Raw genomic sequence first — 18,828 nt, 5'->3', positions numbered from 1 at the left:
AGTGTCTTTCGCTGTGCCAACCCTGCCCCACTGAGTCCAAATGACTGCAGGAGAACGACTGTGCTGAAAATGAAACTGTCATTCAGAGGAAACTTTTGCTTTACTACATCAGCGAACAAATGGAGAAATTAGTGATTTTTTAGTATAAACAGTACCTTACTTAACATTATCCGTCTCCCATTCACTTCAATTCTGTGCGAGCGAAGGGGCAGTTCAACTTTTGTGAACTTTGACTGGCAAAATCGCAGCCTTTATCAAATCAAACCCGTGTGTGGCTGTTTTCTGAGTGAGCCTGGACTGAGGAGAAGCTGACCATTTCTGTGTCTGAGCAGCCGGTATTGCCTCGGCAGAAGATGGTCACTCACCGGCACTCACCCACAGTGGCTTGCATAAGTTTACACACCTTACTCATGCTAAAGTTGATTAAAAAGAAGAATAAAAAAAAACTGCTTTTGGAAATTGATCTTAACGCCTTAATTAAAACTATTTGGAAAAAATTGTCCTTTACTGTAAGGAAACCAGTTTTCTTTGTGAATGAATAATGCATCGTAAATAAATGTTCTTCCTTCAAATACAGGTGGCATATTATAAACACCCCTATGTTCAATTACCATAGAAGCCGGAAGATTTGTATTATTAAATTAAATGGATCCAAGATAGCTTTGTGACATTTGTTCCCTTGGCCTTTAGAATTAAAATGGTCCCAAATCCTCCCATTCCCTTCACCACACCTAGAGAGAGTTAGCCTAACAGATGTTTTTTTTTGCATTGAGAGATGCTCTTATGGAAAGATCCCCATGTCAATCGTGAGATGAGAGGTTTTTTAATTCCTCTTTTTAGTCAACTTTAGCATGAGTGTGTAAACATAGCCTGTGCAAGCCACTGTTTGTGTGACCATGCCCTAAGGGAGCGTTGTCTTTGACGCAATTAAATATGCCTATAACCAATCAAAGCAGTAAAACGACGTAGCTCTGAGCGACACATGCATAAAATAATAAACTTTGTCAAATCACAGCTTAACAGCACATTAAAACGTTTCTTTAAACATTTTAGGCAAGTTATATGTAATACAGTGGCAGAATCTTGATTGATTTTTTTTAGCATGACAGTTTGAGCTGCGTGAGCCCTGTACCTTGTGCTGGACGGAGAATGCCAGATACATCATCAAAGCATGAAGCTGCTCTGTCAGTCATAGTCTTAAACCCGCCCAATGTGAGATATAAGGTTGTGATTGGTCCCTCCAGGTTCTTTTTGGCTGGAAATCTGTTTGAATGGGAGAGGGGCCAGACGTGTGTCTGCGAGAGAAAATGAAACATGAACCGGCAGATTTGGCTGGTTTCCAGGTACTATTGTTTTTAAGCTTGCAGCAAAAAATCAAGAAAAATAGCTTTTTTATCCACCATGTTTGATTAAATCACAGTAATGGATAAAGCCAGGGGTAGTAAATCAGTTTAAATTTGTGTAACTAAGAAAAGACTGAAACGCATTGACAATGAATAAACACCAATTCAGCAATGGGCTTCACAATGCAATGCAATACAAGAGGAAATGGCTAATGTGAGTTGATGTGACAACAAAAAATGCAACACACATACACTAACTATGCACTGCTGTAGTTTGTTCAAGGTGGTGCTGTGTTTGTATTCAGCTTCAACACACACAGTGCAAGCACACACACACCACATAGCCTAACACACCATATCAATACAGGTAACATTTACTGTCAGTTGGTGACAACATAATGAGAAAACAGTGTGACCTTCGCTAGTGCACCGGCGGGAAAATGGCAGAGCACAGCACAATATTATCTGACAAAAAAAATGAAAGTCAGAGGAAATGTATCCCTGACTGAACAAACAAACAGCGATTGAAGGGTGCCATTCACATCATCACAGAAAAATTGAAATATAAGGCCTTTTCCTGAATTTAGCATTTCTGATTAAGACGTGGGATATGCCAGTATTGTTTGCGTATTTGAAGGATTCTTTGTAGGCCTACACGTATACAGGGCATTTGGATTATGTGTCTCAATCGGGGGTTTAGCCGCAGTTTTCGGCATCTTGCCTGTTTACGGCTTGTAGTCAACTCTGTGCGTTGACATGTTCTTTTTTTGTGATCAAATTATTTAAATATATTTAGGGAACAAACAATCACAAACAATACACTGAGACGGAGAACGTGTCCCAGGGACTAAAAAACAAAGACAAGGAAAGACGGGAAGGAGGGAGACATAACACACGCAGATACAGACACACACTTACGCTACAGACCGCTAAGTGTCCAGAGTCTTTCCCGGCGCTCCATGCATGCGTGCCGTGGAGAGTTCCTGTGCGTTTATATGGTTGTTGAACACAAACCAACCAGCCAACAGTTTGTAGGCCGCAGACGCAATATTCAAAAACATTTTTATTCTGTGTCCGCGCCAATATGACGTAAATCTCGCTGGCGCACCAGGATTTTGAGGTGACCAGATGCCAGGGCTCTTAAAGTGACTGCAACTCTCTTGTGAACTCACTGGTTTAACATGAGTTATTTTACGATGAACAAAAGGCTTGATCCAAGAAAGTATAGGTCATTGAATCAAATTGAAACATTGACATCAATGCTGCTGCCAGTTCTGTCATTGAATCCCCATTCTTCTTCTTCTAGTCTGTAGAAATAGAAAAGTTGGTAGCATTTACTCATTAGCGCCACCTTTGTTCAGGAGAAGATTGCAACTGGTGTTGCGACCGCGATGCGCGAGTATAAACAGTTACACCCCTCCCATGACGTTGCATTGGTGCACAACAGGTTAGCTGCGATGAGTATACCGGACGCATTAGCTGCCTATACACTACAGACACAACCAGATATATTGAGCACTGTTTTTCATTGTGCACAGAATGTATTTTAGAAGTGCAATTATTTATTTCTGATTTTTGCAGAGCAATCATCCTGTACTGTTTCAATGCTTCATTCTAGGTCACTTATTACGAGAGGTGGTTTATTCGTTAATTGTTTTCAATGCCAGGTTTGCATGAATTAAAGCTCTATGATCCAAGCCTGCAATGTTGGATTGAAATTGGTAAATACATGCCAAAGGGAGAATGAGCACCCGCATCCAGGTAAATGTCAGGGCAGGCTGCTGTGTGTCCGTCTCTGTCTCAGTGTCTGGAGAGTTCGTCCAGACCAGAGCTGGCTTATTAATTGTCCCCTGTTGTATTGGTTTTCTGGCAGAGATTGTGCAGTTTGGATGTTTCCCCTGCATAATTTTAGCAGTGCGTTGGGACACAGCTTGCATCAGAGCAGATCAATTTGTTAACACCAGAGCTTTAGCCGGACAGGATTTTTTGGCTGGGTGAGAGGACCCCTCAACCCACAGATGGATCACACAACACTGCTAAAGCTCTGTGTGAAACTAATAGTTGTGAAATACCTTCAGGGGAAACGGACATTCATGTAAAGCAACACTTAAACTCTCACTGTGAACCATTTCCAAAAATGACTAAAGCTTCTATATAATACAAACCTCTGTCTGTCACAGGAAAAACAAAGTCACATGCCCTTTTTAGTGCTATGTGGGTCAGCAGGGAGGATGAAAATACATTTTATTGTCTTTGTCAACTTAAGTTTTACAGTTAATGTCTACAAAAAGTGTCACTTTGTGCATTTATTCTGTATTTTGACTTTGGAGTACAGTAGAGAACCCTTTTTTCCTAGTCTCGATGGGAGCAAATTAGCATACAGTGGAAAACATATCCTAGATTTCTCAAACACCTGGTATATGGAGAAAATACTCAATCAGTGCTTATTAGGAGGATTAAATACAACTTGTTTCCTGTTGGAGCTTGTTTATAAGTAAGGTAAACGTAAATACTATTAAACAATCAGAAAAGGTTATTCCAAAAGCCTAAATCATTAAACAGAATGTCTATTTTAGCTAATAGCTCAACAAACAAATGGCTTCTGACAGTAAGGTCTAATCTTATTTTTGTGCTGTGATAGTTAGTCAAGAACATGAATAATAATTGGTTTTTAAATAGCTCTTTTATGGCCTTGAGGGGCTAATTGTTAAACTGTGGACAGCAGAGATTTTCTAGTCTTTCTTTCTCGGTCCTAACGGAACTAAGCAAACTATTCCCTTAAATAAAACCACAGTAATGTTTTGTGAGCTCCGGTTGGCCTTATATTAGAGACCAAATTAACAATGTCAAGGTCCGGGGAGGCTCCGGTAGACACGGGACTAATACTGTTTGAGGTCTGATACACCAAACTGGCATCATTGTGGAAACCGACAGGGCTAGCTGAGGGGGTTGAGGTAACACTGCACTCTGCCCGCTACATGAGGTCAGAGTGTCTGTTACAAATCCCCGCTGAGCCCTGGAAAGGGAACGACAGCCAAAACCAGGAAGCCTCCGTAATCTGGACTTTTGATCCTTCATTCCTGGAGGTTTAAAGGGTGTGGCATGTTCCGACCTGATGCCAACCCATCCTCTGTAATGCTTGAAAAGCAAATTACATTAATTTTTTCATGCTGCTCCCTTGCATCTAATTCATAGATGAAATATCGTGGGAGTTAGAAACTTTACCTTGCCCTCTTGTTCATTGTGACCCCTATAATATATTTTAAAGTGATATTCCACCTTAAACATTTGAGGATCAAACACTATACACATGCTAGACGCAAAATGGTTAGTTTTTAAAACTTAGAAGTTTTATTTGTTGTATAGTGCAGTTGTATTGTAAAGTGCAGAATAATAATTTAGCCAACAATGAGGCTGTGGTAACATTTGCTATAGGAGGTTTAGATTTTCACAACAATTAAAGACACTTAGAGTTACTTCTGTAAATTGACTTACAACAACCTGCACAGCTGTGTCATCTAATGCATGCTTGTTGCCATTTCTGTGACTCTTTGTCTGTTTGATATGTTTCACAGATGTAAGCTATGCAAGAAAATTAAATCAACATTCTTAACCCCGCCCACAAAACTCTGACTGGTTGATCATATTTCCAACTAGCACAGACATAACAACAAAGGGCAGTTCAGAGGTCTGGAAACAGGCTAGCTAGATACGCTGTTTCAGTCTCAGTTCTTTCACACATGACTTCAGGTTTGTCATGCTACAATAGAGTAGTATTGACCAGCAGAATGGCAGGGAGCTCCTTGCAGGATTGTTTGTGTTTTACTCAAATAGTCACTATAATAATTTGCATACTGTAGCCTTTATGCTTAGTTTGAGTTTTACCAATTTTGGCATGAATGAGGTTAGAAAAAGCCTTTTCCTTTGGACATTTGTTAGTGTCTCCTGCTTGTGTTCTAGCATGCGTTTCATTGACTTTTGGGGTAAAGTCCTGTCTACCAGTAGAAATTCACTTAGCGACTGCAGGAGTTTACATTCTCCAGGTTAAAGAATACAACAGATAATCCAATAACCACCAATGTCTTCACTGTGATTCCACAGATTTCCCTCCTTGTCCTGTTCCGATGGCCGTATCATTTCTGTTTACTCTATTTGTGCGTTTCACTCATAAGCTCCAGCGACAGCATCTATTTGCTGAAAAACAATACTGTCTTGGGCTGTGATATTGTGCTTATTGCCATCTTATCTCTTGATTCAGCCACCCAAACACATTTAGTATTTGGAGGCTCCCGCAAACATGTCCTCCTGATAACAGGGCGTGTAAATATATAGAGAGAGCCTCTGTCTGTGTCTCGCCCACTCTGTCACACTTCCCCAACACACAATTTGTTAAAAACAAATCTCACTTTTCAAGCTCACACACTAACACATACTCTTTTATGTTTGCTATCTAACAAATCCATGGGAACTTTTGGGGGTCATTTTGAGATGAGGTCTGGCTGCGGTTTGTGAACCAGGCGTTTAAAGATGGGGACTAAGAACCTGCTCACTGCCTTTCCGGGTAAGAGTCAGAAAGTCGGCCTACAATCTCAGCCAGGATAGTGTTTTACAACTGTATGGTTTGAAATTCCACACATAATCAGAGAAGACAGAATTAACAGTGACAAGACAAGACAAGTTAGTAAGAGAGCTTGAGACAAAATGGTCTCTTTTGTTTGTTTAGTACAATAAAGCCAACCTGCAGCTAACTCGTTTGTTGTCTCTGTGCTATGTCATCGGCATACCTCTGCTGTGTTTAAAGTGCTACATTAATATTAAAGTTGAGTTGAATTAAGAGACTTCTTTGAAATGTTTCCCTGTTGGAGCATTCAGGTTTTGGCTGCCAAACAATACCCTTTAATAATCCATTTAACCATTCATTATTGCACGACCATAAATCAGTTGAAACTCATATAGCTCCACTTATCAATTTGTTTATTGAAAAGGAATGAAGCGTATGTGCATGTAACATGAACATATTTTGCTTGTAATGATTGAAACACAAAGTTCTAGCACCCAACCCTGCAGCTCTACCAAGCTTGTAAGCCTCTTTTTATCTCACTGCTATGGTTCAATGTCATTTTTACTGTACTGTACGGTTTAGTCAATTTAACCTAAAAAGCCAGATATTTTTGAAAGGAAAGGTAATATTGGACTTATCAGTGCATCCGTACCAGCTACAGCCCGACATTTAAACTGAAATGTTGGCCTACAACAGCTTCCCAACTGATTATTTTCAACTTCACTTTCGATTTCACCAACTAAAGGCTAAATGAAGGCCGGCAACCCGCCCACTCAGTGGATCAGAAACTGAAACTCATCAGCGTTTGTTTCTCTGCTGCTGTGAGAAATCACAAAAAAGCCTAAATAACTAATTCAGTTGCACCGCTCATTCACACTAAACACTGCAGTGACAGGCTGCTGATTTTCTGCAAGAGGTGAAAAAACGAAGTCACACTTACAGTAAACATGCACACACACACACACAAACACACATGCATGCCTCTCTGGAAAAGTAGCAATTGGTCTCAAGGGTGTAGTGTGTCAGAGAAAGAAAAAAATAGACTCAATGTTCACACTTTTTCATCAGACTTACACTCTCCTACACTAATCTACCTCTGTCTCGCTCTCTCTCACTTACACACAGCTTGGCATCAAGCAGCTCTTCACAGTTACTGATTATATACGTACAAACATACATTTACACAAACACACAAATGTACACACAGCCTCAGCTGTATGTGACAAATAAGTCTGTGTGACTGGGCGCATTGCTGTCGTCACAGAAGCGATGCGCTCTCTATTTTATCTGCCTCTAAAAGACTAAGTCTAAATGTGTGTTTGTTAAGCGTACGTTCTGTTCCTTATCACATGTGTTTCAAATCATCCGTTAACCTATCCATTCCTCATATCCCCCCAGTTATCAGCTTTCTTGCGCACACATTCAACATCCTATACTGTTGAGATTTACATGTTATAGCTACATTCATCAATACATCATTCTGTTTAGAACCGTGCCATTTACTACACAAAACATTGACGTTGATACTAATCACGCGCCACATATGTTTTGCTTAACTATGTGTCTTGTCATTATATATACCCACGACAGTCTGCAAGCACGATGCCACAGAAAGGGAATGGTTGGTTTCATTTGGGCTACAGATCTGAGGTCTGTCTCTCTCTTTGCTATGCTCTCTCATTCCTTTCAATCTCCTTTATCTTTAGCCATCTGGATATCCATACTCTCCATCCTCCTCTAATCTCTCTATAACTCAACTTCTTACCATGTTCCTTATTATCTCTCTATTGTTTTTATTATTTCTCCCCTTATACATATTGCACATATTGTAAATTAGGCCCTGTGTCTTTTCTCTATGAACTCGGCCTCCTTCAGCTTCTACTATCCTTTCCATTTTCAATTATTCTCAAACTCAAATGTACTTTATTTATACAATTACATATACAATTTAATACAATTTTATTGTATGAAACATGTTGTACAACATCTGATATAATGCACTTTAAATCACAAGAATCTGATTGATTGTTTTCCTGCCAATATAATATAATTCTGTTCATAATGCTGGTTGTTCCTGGTTGACCCCTGACTGGAGGTACCAGTTTTAAACACCTCTTGATCTTTATCTACCACATCACTCTTTTCCCCTTTCTGTGTCCCTTCAGCTTTTTCCCCATTGTACACTACACTTGATCTATTTCCACCAGCTTCAGTTCCCACCTTTTCACTATTCTCCCCTTACACCTCCTTCAGCTCTCTGTCTTCCTCTTTCTCCTTACTCTCTCTCTCTCACTCCTTATCTGTACTCCCCTATATAGCACTACTGTTGTATCTCATTGTTAAGGCAGAGCCATTTATGGGCTGCTGGTTATTGTTTGAGAAGGGGGTGGAGAGGAAGAGAGAGTGAGATGGAGAGAGAGGGGGGAGGGAAATGTACAGCATATTTGCAGAGACTGTGCTGTCAAGAAGAGTGAGAGTATTACTTGTATAAGCTAATGCCCCAAAGCAACATATGTTTACGTAATATTATTGGAGCAAAGGAAGAAGTGAGCTGAGTGTGCCCCCCTAACCTTAACAAAATACTTATTTTAACCCAAATCCTGATGTTTCCTTAACCCCAGAACAGTTTTTCTGGCTACACTTAACCATAAGGTTGTCACATAATAAAATGTATTCATTACATGTACTTATAACAGTTTTGGAAAGCACAGACTAATATGTTGTCCTGATTACATTTGTATTTATCCACAACTAAAAATGCATTCTTTCCTCCTGTTTGTTTGCTAACAACTACAGTATTCAGCTGTTTTAGAAAGTTACTGAGCCTTTTTTTCATGCAATAATTTGTTTGCGGTGCATGTTCAGTAGGAACCAATGGGCTTGGGACTGAGTGCCACAGACATGGAAGGTTAATGCTACTAACACATTGTTGGTTTTGGTCTTTCTATTAGGTTTTTTGACAAGAAATTCTAACAATAGCAGCCTTATCCTTTAAAGAAAACACCCATATCTCTGCCATACCGCTGTACGTTGTACATTGTAAACAGCACAAAATGATGACTGAGTTTTATGTTAATTTAGAGGTATAGGGGAAGAAAGAGAGAGATAGAGAGCTAGACAGCACGGTAAAGTGCATAAAGAGGAAAGATATGATTGAAAAAGAACATCAGACAAAAGCAATAAAATAAGAGGGACAGGAAGAAAGAGGGACAGAAGGAAAGGGAATTGAGAGAGAACATCCTTGCTCCTGTACAAAGACTGCAAGTGTGCACAGGATATAGAGAGAGAGCCAGAGAAAAAGAGAAAAGGAAAGGAGAGTAGCAAGGCATGTGAGTGTGCACAGGAGACAGGGAGAGAGAGTGTGATGGGAACAGGCAGTCAGGCAGAGCAGTGCAGAAGAGGGAGGGAGTGTGTAAGAGTGTGTGAGAGTGTGTGAGAGTGTGTGTGCGGAGGGGGCAGGCCAACACGCTCTGCACGTGATTCAATCTGTTCACATGGCCTTGCATTAGGCCGTTATAAATACTTAATGTGAGGTGCTTCCTGTCGCAACACCCCTCACTTTTTATTCAGGATTTGAAATGTGGGCGCCAATTTTAAGGGTCTGCAACCAGGAGTGCAGAAACCTGCAGTTATATTATATCTTAAATATTTGATAAAAGCAACAAAGATGAACACTGCATTAATCAGAATACCCTCGACAGAATGCATCAGAGCATGTTCAGCTCGGTTGTTGAAAGGGAGCTAAAGCTGTCATCTGCTCTGAGTCGCTGTGTTATATAATGATGGATAGGCCCGTGCTGCTCCACTCTGCTCTTCTCTCCTGCAGAGGCATGAATCAAACCCAGACTGTGTCCTAATTATAACATGCACACACACACAAACACCATGTAGTGTTTGTAGGCCAGCTGCAGCCCTACTGTGGCATTATTTCTACAAAACGTCAACCTGATTAGGTCTCTGTACAACAGCCTGGCTGAGGTGGTATCCTACAGTAAACTGGAATTCCTGGCTTGTGGCAAAGACAAAAGATTGTTCCATGTACATGTGTTAGCTGGGCCAAGCTAACAGAGAGATCGGAGCTGTAGGGGAGAAAGTGAACCTCCCAAAATCGATAGAAGAGCCGCTACTTTGTATGTAGGTGGTGGTTTGATGTGTGTCCACTGTGCAGCTTTTGTACAGATGTTCTGGTCAGGGTCATGCTATTGCATGCAATGGTGTAGTATGGTAAAACAACTTCTAACCAGGGTACTCCAATACACTTTAAAAAGATTTTCGTATAGGCCTACATAATGTCCTTGACAAAGTCTGAATCTCGTATAATGAGGGGTTGCACGTTTGGATTTTAAAGTCCGAAATGGCCCACAGTTTCTTAAACATAGCCTATAGATGTCAAAGGAAAATTTGAATATGAAGAAGCACACATTTCCTATGATATGTGGTTGTACGTGGAATATGACACACATGTTACAGTCCTGTTGATGTCATGCCATAGTATGATTATTTCATAGTCTCCAGTCATCCAGTAGATGCGGAACTGGGTGACACTGTATGTTGATAATATCAGTACTGTGAGAAGATATTAGACATTTAATTGTGGTTATTATAATCGTGATATCGCTTAAGTGTAATTATGTATGTGGCACGGTATTAGACTTTGATATGAAAGGGTTTGGTTTAACATGCTATGGTAGGGTATGTCGCTAAACACCTTCTGTTAGACGCTTCTATGTCTCTAACGGAAACGTTGGCGTTGTCGGACGCGCGCACACACACACACACACACACACACATTACCCTCCTCTCGCCCATGCGGAAACAAGCGAGAGTATAAAGATGCTTTAAGCATCCAGCTGCATCACATCTACAGCACAAACCACAAAAACGTCCAAATGGTCACGTTTCTAAAAAAAAAAAAAGAAAAAAAAAAAAACGGGGGCTCGGTTGTGCATTGTTCAGCCGCTGTCAAAGACACGTCCCATTCAACAAAATACGCCAAAGCACAACCCAACCTGGAGGAAGGAGGAAATACTATTACAGCACATGTCACCGTGGAATAAAACCCCAATCTCAGACCATAACCGCTCTAAATGCTCGCTGATGATAACCGTTACAAAGAGCCCAGGGGTACGGTGGTTGTGAACCACCTTTACATGCAATGTCAAACCTATTTTGGGAATATAAAATTAGACATTCAGGCTCAGCGGTGCAGCTGTAGCGTTGCAGGACCACGGACAGCGCTTGGGTTTTCAGAATCCAGAGATCGACGCGGGATTTCACTCCTCTCCTGGTAATAACACACCAACAGCTCATATATCCTCCTTAAAATAATACACGAGAGAGGGGAAACAATTTGTGACACCCTGTTAACCCCATTTCTCTAAAACCTGAAGCAGATTGCATCGGGTCTTTTATTCATCAACCATTTCCGTGGTAAACTAACACTGAGATGTAGTAAACCCAGAGCACTTCGCTGAGCCCCGTTAAGTCGAACCAGCCTCACTACGGCTGCTCCTACCTTGTCATTCCCATCCCGGGGCCTCCGATCCCCATCCCTCCCCCGGTAGCGGTTCCGTTGACCGGCTTCACGTGCTGTCCTGCCCCCGGTCCTGTTGCGGGTCCTCCGGGCATCACCGAGCCCATCATCCCGACGGCTCCTGGCTCACCGGGCTGCCCGCCGCCCTCCATGCTCGCTTCGTTCCCCATCTCTGTCTCGGCTCAGGAGACGGGAGGGAGGTGGAGAAAGGTATTCGGTCAAATCGGCGGTGTCTCTTCTATGACGCTATGTTGTCTTTTTTAATAGTCAGAAAAGAATGAATGGAAAATGGGGAGCGAAAACTGGGAGAGGGAACTCAGCGTTGCTCCTCCATCACCGCCATCATCCTCTTCAGCTTCAGGACCAGTGGGCTGCCTCCTGACGTGATAGGGAACGCGCCGCGCGGTCACGGCTACTGCAAGGGGAAATAAAAGCGCGAGAGAAACCGAGATAAGATCAGATCAAAGTTAAATAGTTACATGAGCCCTGTGGGTAAAGTTCGGTCTCAGCAGCAGCAAGATTTTACAACGAGCATTACGGAGTAACATGAGAAGAACCTGCGGTTGGCGATCATATGAAAGCCACCACAAATAGAAAAATAAGTAGCCTATATTTCTCAGGGTGGTATTCATTTAGGTTGTTTTATTTCTGAGCATTGCCTCCCCTCTGTTCTTAACTCGCATTAGTTTGTTTATCTTCACTGTATGTCTTCTATGAATCTACCAAATTCAGATCATATTGTCATTTATAATCGGCAAACTGATTTTAGGCTCCTCAGCTCTGAACGAAGCAACACAGTACAACTAAATTGTCAATAATCCACACGACGATAAGAAAAAAAATGATATTGCCTAATTTAGGCCTACGCAGAATGGAATCATTGTAATGTTAATTTTCAGTCTACAGCATGCATGGTGTAAAAATGTGTATGTTTGTCTCAAAATAATGTTGATTAGTCAGGAATGAGCATCCATCAATAGCATTTATCTGCATGATAAAATTATTGGATTTACAAATGGCTATTTGAAGAGCAAAAATGGGCAACCTCAGACGCGGGCATGCGTTTTCTGGCTGTCAATGCTGCTTATACTGTGAGAACGAAAGGGAAGGAAGAGAGGGCGGGAGCTACAGTATACGTGCACGTTCACATGACACTTTTTAAAAAAGATTTTTGGGGGCTTTTCCCTTAATTTGCTAGTGACAGTGCATAGACGGGTACAGGGGGAGAGATATAGGGGGATGACACGCAGCAAAGGGCCCCCAGGTCGGACTCGAACTCAGCCGCTGCAAAGGACTCAGCCTACAAGGGGCGCACGCTCTCATTGGGTGAGCTAGAGGTTGCCCCGTTCACGTGACACTTTCTCACTTAAAGAAGGGCATGAGGAGTGACATGAACGCGCCTGGCGTCAAGATCGACTGCACCGGAGCATCACGTGTCCAAAAGCAGTGTTACACACCTGCTGGTAAGCTGCCTACTCGCTATTTATCCAGAAAGTTATGCTTTATGCTTTATGGGCATTGTGTGTGTATTCTAAAAGTTATAGGTGATGAAAGAAATGAAAAGAATGTAGCTTATTTAAAGTATTAAAATGAAAAATACTTAATATCCAGATTAAACACTTTACTACCATAGTAATTCAAAAGTAACAGTCCTTTTTCCAAATTGCATTTTTGCAACAAATTGTTATAGGCTACAAACAAACCACTTAAATTACTCTTTCAAAGCAGCAACAACACAATTAGTACGTTTACATGCACATCAATATTCCACTATTATTCCGATCAATCCGATTAGGACGCGGGATATTCCGGTATAATTCAGGTTTTAGAGGCATTCTTCGGACTTGTAAACAGCGCATTCGGAATATGCATCTCAACCGGATTATTTGACTGCAGTTTACGGCCTCTTGCCTGTTTACGGCCAATGGTCATATATAGTATATAGTATATGTTTAGAACATGAGATGGCTTTTTTAAACTTTTTTTTAAACCACTGCACATATGATGGAAAAACAAGGTGTATGAAGGTTTCATATGATTGTCTGCCACTGACCCTAGGCACTAGAGGGCCTAGTTTCATTAGGTGTCTGTTGATTTGGGGTCAATGGATTCGTTGAAAATGTGTTTTGGAGTAAGCATAATTAAAGTACTGAATCAACTGATCAAGGCCTTGAGGCAGTCCCTGAATTATGTCTGCATGTGTCCAGGACCATAGCCAAACTTACACAACAAAGTTAAATTAACTACTTAATAGTTGATGTATTCATTTAATTCTTATACTATCCTTGTGTTTTTGTGCCATGTACGTCTGATGGAGACTAAATTCATATACCTCAAATTTGTTTTGCATAAACAATCAAATTTAGTCAAAAAATATAGAATACGCCTTATAAAAACCAGTATAATGTGTGCACAATGGTAGTAAATTTCTCTTCATGATGTCAAAATCCCCAAATACACCTTTGAATTTTTTCTGTTCAGTTCCCCAAATTCAAACACTAGAAAGACCTTTGTCATATTTAATTTGACTTGCATAGAATCATAATCAGTTAGAGCAGCAACAGCAGCAAATATTTAACAGAAACAAAAACATGTTTAAGAGAAAGTGAGAGTTTGTAAAAAAACAAAATGAGAAAAAGGGCAGTAAATCCATCCCATAAATCAATGACAACAAAGTCCCTCAGATAACAGCCTCCGAGCAGCATCTCATCCCCTCAGCCACTGGGAAAAGGTCCACTCTCTGTTCCAATGCCAAGTGTCTCTCTGAGGCCAGAGTTTATAGAGATGAATAAACCCTGCCAGCTAACTTCAGCGCAGCATGTTTACTGTGCAGTGTCTCTCTCAATGTAGAGGAAAGAGAGACAATGTTGCGCTGGTGCTCCAGCTACAAAAGATATAGAGAAAACAATTCTCCTCTAAGCTTCTTTCAGCTTTCATTTTTCACAAATAATGCTATTAGTTTTCATTTTCACACATTTTCTTACGCTTTTGGTCATACTTTTGGTTCAGTCAAGGGCTAACAGGGCTAAAAACAGGCATGGCCATTTAAAAAAATGTGAAGTGATTGTGTTTTCAACTTAAACAACTTTTAACAGGTTACCTCACGAACAAGGTCAAAGTAGACAAGAGAAGAACTTAACGTTGACATTTTTTAACTAATACGGAGGTTAACTTTGAAGTCAAATTACGAACATGAGTTTAAGCAACATAACAAACATACTCCTTTTGACCTAAACCTTGATCTCCACCTAAACTTAAAGGACAAATACGGTGCAAAATGAACCTAGGGGTTAATAACCCATGTGTACCGTTCTCTGGGATGTGTTCATGCTAATCGAATGGGACCAATGGGATTAACGCTAGTTGTCGGGGCACGGGTACAGTACGACCAGTCAAACGACAAACACCGTGCAACCAGCAACTAGTAACGTAGCTCAAGAACGGCGTTCAACTGGTTGTGACTGTTTTCCCAAGATGGCGCCTGGCTGTGTACGTGAACTGTACTGTCTTTCTAAACTATGTTTTTAATAAACTGTCTGTACACTTAAAAAGTTCTCAATGCTTGAGTTTACGTGTGGGGACCCTCGTTATGCTACCGTTGAAGTGTGGGGCTATTTTGATCCTTTAGATTAGTATTAGATTAGTATGAAATCAAAACCCAGAGAACGGTCGCTACGGTTCACATGTGTTTTTAACCCCTAGGTTCATTTTGCACCAGATTTGTCCTTTAACCAAATAGTTTTATTACCAAACTGCAACTGTTTTTACAACGTTTACCGTGTGTTAAAAACTGATCGTCACGTTCTGGTATGGGGGTGTGTTGATAGACTTCCACCGGTAGGGATGCCAATTTAGGAAACGCTCCTGCTGGTTGTCCAAGAGGATAGGAACAAATAACCTATGTGGATGTATGTGTGGAGGATGTGTGGACAAAGACAGGTTTGAAAAGAGCGGAAAATGTGACAAAAAACATAATTCTGAGGAACTTGGAGACAGAACAAAGCTCTGTCGAGAAATTACAGAGCTAAGAGAACTGAGGCACTTGCACGTAATGATGCTGAATTCATTCAAAGCAATGCAAATGGAAAGTGAGCACTCAACAGGGACAACCCAGCTAAGTGCCAAACATAGTCAGATACTGGCTTTGTACCAGCACAGGCATAAAGTAATTGTGCATCTACCGAGCACTCTCCGTACTCTATAAGAGCTATTTAGAAATGCTTGTTAGATCATACTTGTTGGTTAATAATTCCTATACTGTTTAATTAAAACACTTCAGTTAATATACAACTACAAGGTAAAAAGGAACAAGTGTGACTATTGGTCCTCTGCCATCTTCGCTATGTATGTAAGATGTGTCAAATGTTACACATAAATCACAAAAGCAGTCATGTAGATGGCTTTGGCAGGGGGCTGCTCTGAGTCAAAAGTCCAGACCCATTCTTCATTCTCAGTGTGTGTTGCTGTTCAACAGAGAGATCTGTTGATTGTGGCAAGTGACTTGGACATTTGAGCATGGATATTCATTCTTGTCCTTTGGGAACAGGATACTGTGAAGACAAGCACAAAAGCACAAAAAGAGAACTTACTACTTTGGCTTCAGAGTGTTGATCTGCATGAGTTTTAAAACAGACTGTATATAAGAAGTGGATGTAACCTCCGGGTCAGAAAAGTGACTCCAATGTGGATATCATATATCATATTATGATCAAAGCATTGATTTACACCCATTTGATAGCCACATACCTCTCAAGGCCATCCATTTACTAAAAAGTTGTTATACAATTTTGTTTTACACTCCAACCAACAGGTGGTATTGTGAGCAAATAAAGCCTTGAGAACCTTTTGCAAACCAATTTTCTGTAAAGCTCCCACGCTTCTTGAGGCTTCATCTCGCCAACACTACACACCAGTATTGTTAGGTTATTTTATTGGACACTTTCATTAGAAAGTTAGTTTACTAACCACACCATGTACTTCAGACAAAGTAAATGCTTCTTCTTCTTCTTCTTCTGCTTCTTCTTCTTCTTCTTCTTCTTCTTCCTCTTCTTCTTCTTGGGTCTTACCGCAGTTGACAGCCTAAGTATTGAGTTACTGCCTCCTACTGATTGGAGGAAATGCTAATTTACTTCTTCTATTTATACTGGATGTGATGTCATTTGTGATGTCAATGGGCTCGACCAAGTATGGGGAGGAGTAGATGAAGTATGTTTTGTCAATGATTTAATGTTTTGCTTGCTGTTTGTTTAGATAATATGGTATGTGCTAAAGACACAGATGCATGTGGTTCTACAACAAATAATTATAATGTAAGAATGTTTACTTTTACCTGTGTTGGGGAAAGGATTTCATATTTAACTGTAGATGGTATGGCCAAGGTGTACCTTCTGATCAGAAAGCCTATTTAAGGAGTTGGTTTGGTTGGAGAGTGGCATGGGGGTTCAGATAGCTTGAAGGTGTAGGAGTGTGCACTTTATGTTTTGTTTAAGATAATCTAGATTTCCTTGGTTAAGAATTGAGTTTAGGCAAAGTTATTTGTTTTTTTGTACATTGCTTTTGGTTACACCTCTAAATAAACCACATTGGGGATGAAATGGACAGTTTCTCCACCTTTTACATGGTTAACTACTCTGGTCCGACTTCCTGAAAATAGGAAATAAAAAATAAATAAACACTGGCTTTGTATTAGGCAAATGCTTGCCAATCTTACCACACAATAAGCAAAGGATAATTAAAAATTGGCATTGTGAGGCCATAAATTAGCTATCAACATCTGTCACTTATACAGTACCAGACTGTAATGGCAGGACTCCAAGTTGTCTCTTTTCAATCTGCTATCATGAAGTGGCTGATGAATTGTGGAATCCAACACACATCCAGCATTTCTTATCCAGCGAACTGTTTCCTTCTCCAGCAGAAACTCCTGACTGCTCAGGAAACCTGCAACACCGGAATCGATCACTTTGACAGACTGACTCATTGAGTCTACTGTGTGGGCAAATACTTAAGGAGATTAAAATGAGCAGCGTGCCAGCACTTCACTCCAAGCAACAGGCCAAAGCAGGGAAACCCTATTGGTCAACTGTGAATGGTTGGTTGATTGAATGATTGATAGGTGGGGTAGACCTCAATCAGCACTTTCACTGCCCGAGTCAAGACAGCAACAGAGGAGACTGTTCTTGCCATTTATCTCCTGGGTGTTTGCCCTTCTTTGACTTCACCTCTTCTCCCCAAACAAGTCAGAAAAAGGACAATTTTTACTCCTCTTGTCAGCTAGTTAAAGGACCACCACTGATTTGCCCATTTTCCTGCACGTCACATACAATCGCTGACCAATTTCCAATTGTCAGTTTTTGAATGATTGTTTTTCCCAAGCACCTGAGGACAGCAAAATTGTGAGCCTAAACGTTGTGTGCCTTATTTTGCACTAAGTATTTTTTGGGAGCATTAAACTGCAGACTTAACCTTCTTTGTGTTTGCCAAGCAGCCATTGCATTCCATTTATTCTTCTACAGTATGAAAATCGCAGATTTAAATATAAAAAATGATGCCATCTTTACATTTAAATTCTTTAAAAATAGTTATTCTAAAATGTTTACCATTATTAGTAATGACAGTTATATTGTTTTTTTTATAATTCACTCTTAACAAACATCCACAGATTTTTTAAACGGGCCTCATCTGCAAACCAAAGCTATGGCTAGTAGTACCCACCTTTTATCATTATAATATTCAGATTTATCATAAACAATGTACTTTAAGTTCTATTAAAGATGGGTGGAGGTGGGGTCACATTTGAGTATTTAAAAATGTACCTGAAAGTAACGGATTAGTTACTTTCTGAACTAACTAGTTACTCTTATAATTTGTAACCAAGTATCTTAGTTAGCTACTTTTTGTAAGAAGTAACTAGTAAGTGTAACTATTTACCTTTTAAAAGTAATTTGCCCAACACTGCTAGCCATTTAGAAGCAGAGTATGAGGGTGTGCCACACATGTTTGTCAGGGAAGTAAAAGCTGTACTATTACAATAGAGCTGTTTTCTGTTGGAGATGGTGAGTCCCTTTGGGGTGGACTTTAACATGCACAAAAAAAGATATACCTCACAATAAAGGAAAGGAAAATGCCAAAAGGCATACAAGGAGCAATGCAAACAACCCCCCATCACATCCAGGAGTGTATGTGTGGAGGGGCCTGACGCCGGACTTTACTATGCAGCACTGTGGAGATAGGTCTGGCAAGCAAGAATACCTTTCACACAACACATGCTGGGTTTTCAAATAAAGCCATAAGAGAGAAAGTCTGGGTGTGGACTTGTTTGTTCCCCGGAGAGCTTGGAGCAAGTCTAAATGAGTTGAAGGGAATAACAGAAAAGACTTCTGCTTGTTTTG

The 18,828-nt window shown here is 40.5% G+C and overlaps 1 protein-coding gene across 5 annotated transcripts in view; it reads right to left on the bottom strand.

Annotated features, from left to right (window-relative positions):
* The window catches only part of bsna (bassoon presynaptic cytomatrix protein a), a 139,177-nt gene extending 127,373 nt beyond the window's left edge, over positions 1 to 11,804 (bottom strand). For all 5 annotated transcript variants that reach the window (XM_034877916.1, XM_034877917.1, XM_034877919.1 and 2 more), the window contains exon 1: positions 11,420 to 11,804. In XM_034877916.1, coding sequence (XP_034733807.1) covers positions 11,420 to 11,607 — 188 coding nt within the window. In that variant the 5' untranslated portion in view covers positions 11,608 to 11,804. The remainder of the gene's footprint in view (positions 1 to 11,419) is intronic.
* Between the last annotated feature and the right edge of the window lie 7,024 nt (positions 11,805 to 18,828).

The sequence above is a fragment of the Etheostoma cragini genome, chromosome 7 (assembly GCF_013103735.1).
Source record: "Etheostoma cragini isolate CJK2018 chromosome 7, CSU_Ecrag_1.0, whole genome shotgun sequence".
Lineage (NCBI taxonomy): Eukaryota > Metazoa > Chordata > Actinopteri > Perciformes > Percidae > Etheostoma > Etheostoma cragini.
This window is presented reverse-complemented; position numbering and strand designations above follow the sequence as displayed.